Genomic DNA, 8,320 nt, shown 5'->3' with positions numbered 1-8,320 from the left:
GGGTGCTGACTGCTGTCTGTGTTCTCCAGCGGGGAGCCGGGTCATGGCTGCCTGGGATCTGCCTTCTGCGACAGGGACAGGAGTGACCCCAAGCAGCCTGTTCCCAGGTAGGTGGGGCCCGAGTCGCAGCTCCGGCCCGGAAAGGACTGGGGCTCTGCGGGGCTGTTGCAGTGTTGCGGTGAGATGGCCACAGGCCCACTAGCACCTGGCACCCGCCCATCATCAGCGGCCCCCCGTGTCCTCCCGGAGCCGCCAACCACAAATGCTCACACTTGGGGAAGGGCGGCGGGAGGGAGGCTAGGACCCAAGGCCATAGAAACCATGGCAACCCTGGTCCTGAGGCTCACCCACAGTTGTTCTTTAGCAAGCTCACATCCCAGTAAGGAAGTGAGAAAAAAGGAAGGAAAAAGTTCAGAACATTTTTTTTCTCCTCTTTCCCCTGTTTAAAGCTGTCGGTTGGATTCAACAAAATGCCAGCCACACCTGATAAAAATCTGCAAATGAAAATTTTAAAATGCAGGATCTAGGTTATTCCGGGGGAATGCCCGTTATGCCATGACATAATCGTGAAAGCTATTTAATTTGAAAAAGAAGAGAGATGTTTTTGCGTTTTGGTGGTTTTGTTTTTATTCATCAAAAACAAAACACCCCTCATATACCAGACTGTTAGTTTTAAAACAGAAGTCTGAAACCCTGTCTTCACCCAGAGGACACCTCCAAAGGTGACAAATACCTCCTCTCCCTTCATCCCCGCCAAGAGGAGAAGGAAGGAGGGGGGAACCACTTCAGACCTTGTGTCAGGGTTTGTTTATCTTAGATTTACTGCTAGTACATATTCATTTACATGTTCTATAAGTGTAACCTTCTGGTTCCTGGCAGGAGGTCGCAGGCTGAATGAGCACCGAGTGGGGAATTAATACCAGCAGAGGCCAGTGGAGTGGTTTCCAACACTTGGTCCATCCCCTGAAGTCCTCTGTGCCTCTAGCTTTCCTTTCTTTCCTCTACAGTTGGCCCAGCTGTTGCTCAGTTTCCAGGCTCCTGTGATGCTTACACTCATGTTCTTTTTTTTTTAATTTATTTATTTATGGCTGTGTTGGGTCTTCGTTTCTGTGCAAGGGCTTTCTCTAGTTGCGGCGAGCAGGGGCCACTCTTCGTTGCGGTGCGCGGGTCTCTCACTGTCGCGGCCTCTCTTGTTGCAGAGCACAAGCTCCAGATGCACAGGCTCAGTAGTATGGCTCACGGGCCTAGTTGCTCCACGGCATGTGGGATCCTCCCAGGCCAGGGCTCGAACCCGTGTTCCCTGCATTGGCAGGCAGATTCTCAACCACTGCGCCACCAGGGAAGCCCTACACTCATGTTCTTAATGTCAGCAGACAGTCACAAATCCCTGTCAGGAAAGCTCCTTTCCTCTACCCTTTTCTGAAAGGCTCCTCAAACCATTGCAAGATTATCTATCTATCCTCACAAGATATATTTTTTAATATATCCCACAAGCAAACTTTTCTGTTTATGACAGGTCTGCAATAATAGTTGCACATACGTTGTAAAACATTATGCATTCTTAACTTAACATTAAAACACAAATTAGGGAATTCCCTGGTGGTCCAGTGATGGGGACTCCGTACTTTCACTGCCGAGGGTGCAGGTTCAGTCCCTCGTGGGGAGCTAAGATCCTGCAATCCAGGCAGCTCAGCCTGAAAAAAAAAAAAAAAAAAATGCTGCCCATTCTTAACTACTCCCCGCATTAAGAAGTGGAGTCAATCCTTCCCCTTGAATCTGGCCGGACTATAGTGACTCGCTTGGTGGAGTGCAGCAGAAATGACCTTCTGTGACTTCTGATGCGAGGGCAGAAGAAGTGGGAACAATCTCTTCCAGCCCTGAGCCACATCCAAATACTCTGAGGTCTTCACACTTAAGAGACCCGGTGGACCAGCTCTGAGACTTCACGAGGATGCAGAGATGCACAGTCAGACCCCAGCTGTCCAGCCTGCAGCCATTTGTGTTTCCCCAGCTGTGGCTCCAGACATGGTGAGCAGGGAGGAGTCTTTCCTGATGTGCCCTCGAGAAATTCCTGACCTGCGAGATTATGAAAGATAAAAACAAAGTGGTGGTTCGTTTAGGGCATGATTTGGGGGTTAGTTAGGTAGCAATAAATAATAGAAACTAAACCATTTCCCCATTGAAAAACACTTAGGTTGTGTCCACTTTTTCTCCATTGCAAACTATCCTGTGCATGTGCTACTATTTTTTTTAATATGTAAATTTCTCTAGGATAGATTCTCAGATACAGAATTGCTGGATCAAAGAGCTATCCTCTCTCCATTTCTCTAGCCTGTGTTTTTGGGTTTTTTTTAACATCTTTATTGGAGTATAATTGCTTTACAATGGTGTTAGTTTCTGCTTTATAACAAAGTGAATCAGGTATACATATACATATGTTCCCATATCTCTTCCCTCTTGCGTCTCCCTCCCTCCCACCCTACCCCACCCCTCTAGGTGGTCACAAACCACCGAGCTGATCTCCCTGTGTCTAGCACCTGGCGCCCGCCCATCATCAGCGGCCCCCCGCCTCTAGGTGGTCACAAACCACCGAGCTGATCTCCCTGTGTCTAGCCTGTGATTTGATAGGTGTTGGCAAGTTTCCCTCTAGAAAGAGTGTAGAAAAGTGGTCTTTTCCTTCACTTTCCCGAATGTTTTCGATGTCTCACTTCATCATCCTGTGTTTCATTTGCTTAAATCTAAATGGGAGAATAACCTGCCTTACAGGGTTTCAATCAAGAGATCAAAAGGGAAATCTGAATAACACCTTACAGACAAAACGTCATCTACTATGATATGGGACCTTGATCACTTGGGGATGAGACTCCTCTGACCTCATCTTCGTCCTTTTCCCGAGACAGCCTATGCAATCCTGTCTTCTCATTTCTCTCTCTTTCTCTTTTTTCATGTACACACGATATGAATACATGTGTGCCGTATCTGTACATGCATATGTACAGATACATGCTATATGAGTGTTTACTATATCGACTTGAACATTTCTATGGGAACACTTATAAATACTTGAATCAAATAAATAATGTTGTTAAAAATTACAGTGGAGGGAGTTTCCTGGTGGTCTAGTGGTTAGAATTTGCCGCTTTCACCACTGTGACCCAGGTTCAATCCCTGGTCGGGGAACTGAGAATCCTTGAAGCCCTGAGGTGCGGTCAAAAAAAACTTACAGTAGAAAATTAAAGCTGCAGTTGTATTTGTCATGACATCTAGTGCTTCTGGGAATAAGCTAATCACCAGCTGGAAACAGGAAGAAATTTGACTTGTAATACAGAGTATAAAAGTGGATCCATTATAGGAAATTTGTACTTCTTCTGGGGATGGGGCACACTAGATAATATTTGTCCATACAGAAAAGAGCCCTAGAGTCTGAAGCAGAGTTCAGCATATTGTATACTACCCTTTCCACTGTATTTTGAGCAACAAGTGCATCGTTTAAATATATATACTTCTATGCTAGTGTTCTGCAATGAAAACACCCCAGGAACACTGCAGTTACTGCTTCATTGCTGTTGTCTCTCCCCCACCCTGCAGGGCCAGCTGGTGACTGCTGGATCTTTGCTGACCACCCTTAGCTCCAGTTCTTCAATTCAGTAATAGTCCAGGCATTATTGTGTTGAATATCTACCCTTCTCTCCCTTCATTTGCCCTCACAGCAGCTGATTAGACATTCAGCCTTGTCCCAAATCTTTTCTGTCAGTGCCATGACCTGCACTGCATCCCTTTAGCATCATGAATCACCAGTTGGTAGAAATATTTTAAGAAATTAAACATAATGTTTAGAAGAAAGTAGCATGATTATAGGTTTAGGAATACCTGCAGTAGAAGCACATTTGTGAGAGAAGATGCTTATATTTGGCCCTTGAAGGATGATATTTGGTGAAGAGTTATCATCACAAAACTCAACAGGATAAACTTCATTTCTGAGATTTTTGGAATCAGCCTGGCCTGAAAAGGAGGAAGTGTGTTTTAGGTATACCAATTAAAACAAACAAACACCCTTATGCTTAGATGCAAAACTCATTGAAAAAAAAAAAAAAAAGAAAAGGAAGAAAATAATTATTAGTAATTCTAACCATCTATGAATATTTTGGAAGTGTTTCCTTTGGTCAATAGGATGATACACTGTTTCATTCTTCTTAATTATATCATTTCTCCAAGGAGATAAATACTTTCTACAACATGAGAATTTTAACTCTTGACTTTGAGATAATTTTAGACTTTAGAAAAGCTGTAAAAGTATTACAGAATTCAGATATGCCCTTCATCCAGCTTCCCCTCATGTTATCATCTTACATAACTATATCATGTACAACAATCAAAACTGGGAAATTAACTTTGGTACACTACTATCGTCTGAACTGTAGACCTTATTTGGATATCTATATTTTATTCTATAGTTCTTCCACTTCTGACCCAAGATCCAATCCAGGCTCCCACATTGCATCTACTTGTCATGTCTCCCTCATTCCCAAAATGTAACATTTCCTCGGTCTTTCCTTGTCTTTTATGACTTCGACACTTTTTTTTTTTTGACTTTGACACTTTTGAAGAGTACTCGTGAATTGTTTTGTAGGACGTCCATCAATTTGAATTTGTTTGATGTTTTCTCATAATTAGAATGTGGTTTTGCATTTCTGGCAAGAATATCACAAAAGAAATATTGTGTGCTTCTTGATATATCATATTAGGAGTTTCATGGTGATGATGCTGACTTTGATCATTTGGTTAAGGGGGGATGTCTTCCAGGTTTCTCCACTGTAAAGTTAACAGCCACCCTCCCCTCCCCCCATTAATAAATATCTTGGAGAGATGCCATGCAAATTTCTGTTTCTCCTCAGACTTTCACCCACTAATTTTAGCATCCATCCTTAGATTTTGCCTGCTACAGTCATTACTGTAGCATCCTTAATGATTTCTTTCCCCTCATTCTTTCTACATTTATTGATTGGAATTCTTCAGTAAGGTGGAGTTGTCTCTTCTCCCCTATTTATTTATTCAGTCATTTATTTATATCAGTATGGACTCATGGGTATTTATTCTACAGGTTATGACCCAATACAATCATTATTTATTTTGTTGTTGAAATCTACAACATGATTTAAATGGCAGAACAGTATTCCAATTACACGTCTGTGCCATGAATTATTGATCCAGTTCTTCAATGTTGGACGTTCAGGTGGTTATTTGATACTATTTATGATGTCTGATATATATAAATCTTTGAGTTTTTATGTGTTTTCATAAATTAGATTTCTAACAGCGGAATTATTGATGTTTGAAAAGTTGTGAAAACTGACAACATGTCAACACGGAAATCAGTCCACACACCTAACCAGACTACCAGGCTGTGAGCAGAAAGAAGCAGTAGATGCCGCGGCTCACGAAGGCCCCTGCCGGCAGGGTCACTGAACACAGTTGTCAGTAACAATATTAACAATAAAGTTATTGATGTTGAGGAAGGGACTTCTGGTAGGGGCATGACTATTTCCGTTAGGGCCTAGATCCTTCGCCCTCTGTGTTTACATCCCAACCGGAAATACTTGTACCCCGTTTAAAGCCACGTCAGTCCTGACCTCAGTCCCGCCCACGCGGGGGGAAGCGTTTCCGGGGTCAGGGTATTCCGGTTCGCCCCGCCCCGCCGCCGGTGCAGTGCTGGAAGACCCGGTTCTCCCGGAAGTGACCCGGACATTTCTCTGTCGGGGTTCCCACCTCCCCCCCTGCTGCTGCGGGCCGCTGGGGCGGCGGCAATGGCGGAGGCGGCGCTGCTACTGCAGCCGGAGGCGGCGGCGGAGCGGGACGCTCGGGAGAAGCTGGCTCTTTGGGATGGGAGACCGGACACGACAGCGCCACTGACCGACCGGCAGACGGACTCGGTGCTGGAGTTGAAGGCGGCGGCCGAGGACCTGCCCGTGCCCGCCGAGGTGAGGTGACGGGCGGGAGCTGGGCTGGGCTACTCCGCGGGCGCGCCGGTGGACCCCGACCTTGCAGACCCTTGTCCAGGGTCTCTCCTCTCCTCCCCATCACAGTGTCGGCTCCGGTGGGAGAGGCGCCTCACCTTCCCGGACTGTCAGGCCTCACGTTGTCCCGGACCGCCGACTCTCCCCTCCGGCGTGGGGACGGCTGCGGGGGCGTCCAGCGGCTGCTGGCCGCCGGCACCCATCCCGCCCCCTGCGGCGTGGGGCGGTTGTCCGGGAGCCTTGCCCCGGGCATCTTGCCCCGGGTGTCCCTGGTGTTAGCGAGGCATAGTCCTGCTGCCCACCCTCTCCCGGAAGGAGAAGACACTGAACCCGAAGCGCTTTGCTTCAGCACAGCCTCCTGTTGGTATTTGTTTACCACCTTAATGAATAGCCCAGCTTCCTTTTTCCATAGGGGCACTTGGGGAGACCAAAGTTGATTCCGGGTGACAGCTTCGTTCATCGCACTTTGAGCAATGAGCTCTCGATCAAGTGCAGGTTGTGGGAGATCCGATTTATATTTGACTTATAGCAAAGCAATAAAAATTTTTCTTTGAAAGCTGGGTCAGTACATTATTAGATAACGCTGTCAACGTTTTTAATCCTAATTGCCATTGGGATATTATCCCTAATACTGCTTGTGTGATTCAATTCAATTAGTTATAATAGCAAGAAGTACATTTTATGAGTAGTCAGATGTTTGACAGACTTCTTCTAGTTTTGAGGGCTAGGTTTAGGCGGTTATTATTTTATTAGCACTGAAGGTTACTTTTGATGTTGGAAGCATTCTCTTTACACGGTTGTGTCCAAAGGCAGACTGAGTTTAGAGACTTAAACTTTTTCTGCCCTCACACTTCAGAGGTTAAGAACTTTGGTTTGAAAGTTCTCGCCACTTTTCGCCGTTGCACACTCTGCCATAAAGTACAGGTGTTCTTTCTTGGGTTTCTCTGTCCACCTCTAGGATTCTGTGCTGGAAGTGTGTTTGAAATAAATGAGGAAGCAGCTGGAAATTTGTTTTGGCGTGGCTATCAGAGTCTTTTATACTCTGGGCAATAGAAGTTGTTTGCTCTATAAATATTTCAGTCTGTTTATAATTGATTTGGCCTCTCACCAAAGCAGGATGCTTGGGCATCACAGTACCTGTGATGAATGTATTCCATAAGCAAAGTAACCCATTTTATTTTTAATGTCTTGGGCCATAAAATATTATTATTCCCACTGAGCATGAAGGAAAGGGTTTGGAGTGAAGTAAAGGAGATCTCTTCATTTTCACCCCATTATTTGATATTTATGCAACATAATACCTACCATTAGCCCCATGCAGTCATTTAACATATATTATGTGCTTACCAGGGGCTGGGAATGGGGGGACAGAAAGATAAAAACAAGATCCCTAGCTTCAAGGAGCTGACATAATTATGGTGATTATGAGCATGTGAAAAAGAACAAAGAAGGTAAGTTCAGACAGTCCTCCAGGATATAAGGAAAATCAAACAGGATGGTATGACACCAAGGAATGAGGTGTGCCCTTTTAGATAAAGAGGAAAGGCCTTTCTAAGAAAGTAACCGCCTCAGGCAAGAACTCATGATGGAAAACAAGAAGCCAGTCTTGCAAAGACTAGAGAAATAACCTTCCAGCTGGAGGAAAAAGCAGTGTAAAGCCCTGGGTAGGGGATGAGCTTGACAAGTTCAAGGGTTCAGTGAAGGTCTTCTGGTACGTGCAGCCTTGTCGTTGGATTGCTGTGAGAATGAAATACCAGCCTGTTATTTATCCATCCTGGAATCTTTGAGGAGGAATTTCTCATTGCTCTTCAGCTTTCGACAGCCCTCTTTTTCCTTTATATGTCTGGTGGGAAAACTTTGGAATTGAATTTTTTATCCGTTACCACTCTTTTAACACCGGCACTGAGAAAGAATGCCTCAATTTTTATTTGGTCCGACCAAAATAAAAACCTGTAAAGGATTTTCTGTAGTGTCTCACAATTTTCAGGAGATAAATTACATCCTGAACAACTGGAACTGGGCAAGTTAGTTGAATAGCAAGAGGCCAGCTAACTCTGAGCAAATATCATGAAGCTGTTTATAGTTTTCCTTTTTATTTAGGAGAACTAGTCTTATATACCTTTTTACTTGGTGTTAGATAAGAAAATTTGCAGTAGAATATTTAGTAGACCGGTTTCTTGTAGCCAGGGCAAATTTTTTAGTAGTGAGGACCTTTTTCTTTCTGCTGAGTTTAGTAATTCTTGATAAAATGCTGAGATAATTCATCCTGAAATTTACCTGTAATTTACTGTTACAGTTGTTGTTTT

General features: G+C 44.4%; 1 protein-coding gene and 1 long non-coding RNA gene across 2 annotated transcripts in view; one reads left to right on the top strand and one right to left on the bottom strand.

Annotated features, from left to right (window-relative positions):
• Positions 1–1,611: 1,611 nt before the first annotated feature.
• Positions 1,612–6,511, bottom strand: LOC116742885. Its single transcript, XR_004346617.1, has 3 exons — positions 6,113–6,511; positions 3,871–4,002; positions 1,612–2,076 (listed from the first exon to the last, which is right to left on the bottom strand). It is a non-coding gene; the product is annotated as an uncharacterized LOC116742885 (long non-coding RNA).
• Positions 5,664–8,320, top strand: part of COG3 (component of oligomeric golgi complex 3) — a 53,375-nt gene continuing 50,718 nt past the window's right edge. The window contains exon 1 of the mRNA XM_032610735.1: positions 5,664–5,978. Coding sequence (XP_032466626.1) covers positions 5,805–5,978 — 174 coding nt within the window. The 5' untranslated portion in view covers positions 5,664–5,804. The remainder of the gene's footprint in view (positions 5,979–8,320) is intronic.

The sequence above is a fragment of the Phocoena sinus genome, chromosome 18 (genome assembly GCF_008692025.1).
Source record: "Phocoena sinus isolate mPhoSin1 chromosome 18, mPhoSin1.pri, whole genome shotgun sequence".
Taxonomy (NCBI): Eukaryota; Metazoa; Chordata; class Mammalia; order Artiodactyla; family Phocoenidae; genus Phocoena; species Phocoena sinus.
Note: the sequence above shows the minus strand (reverse complement) of the source record. Positions and strands in the feature narration are given on the sequence as shown.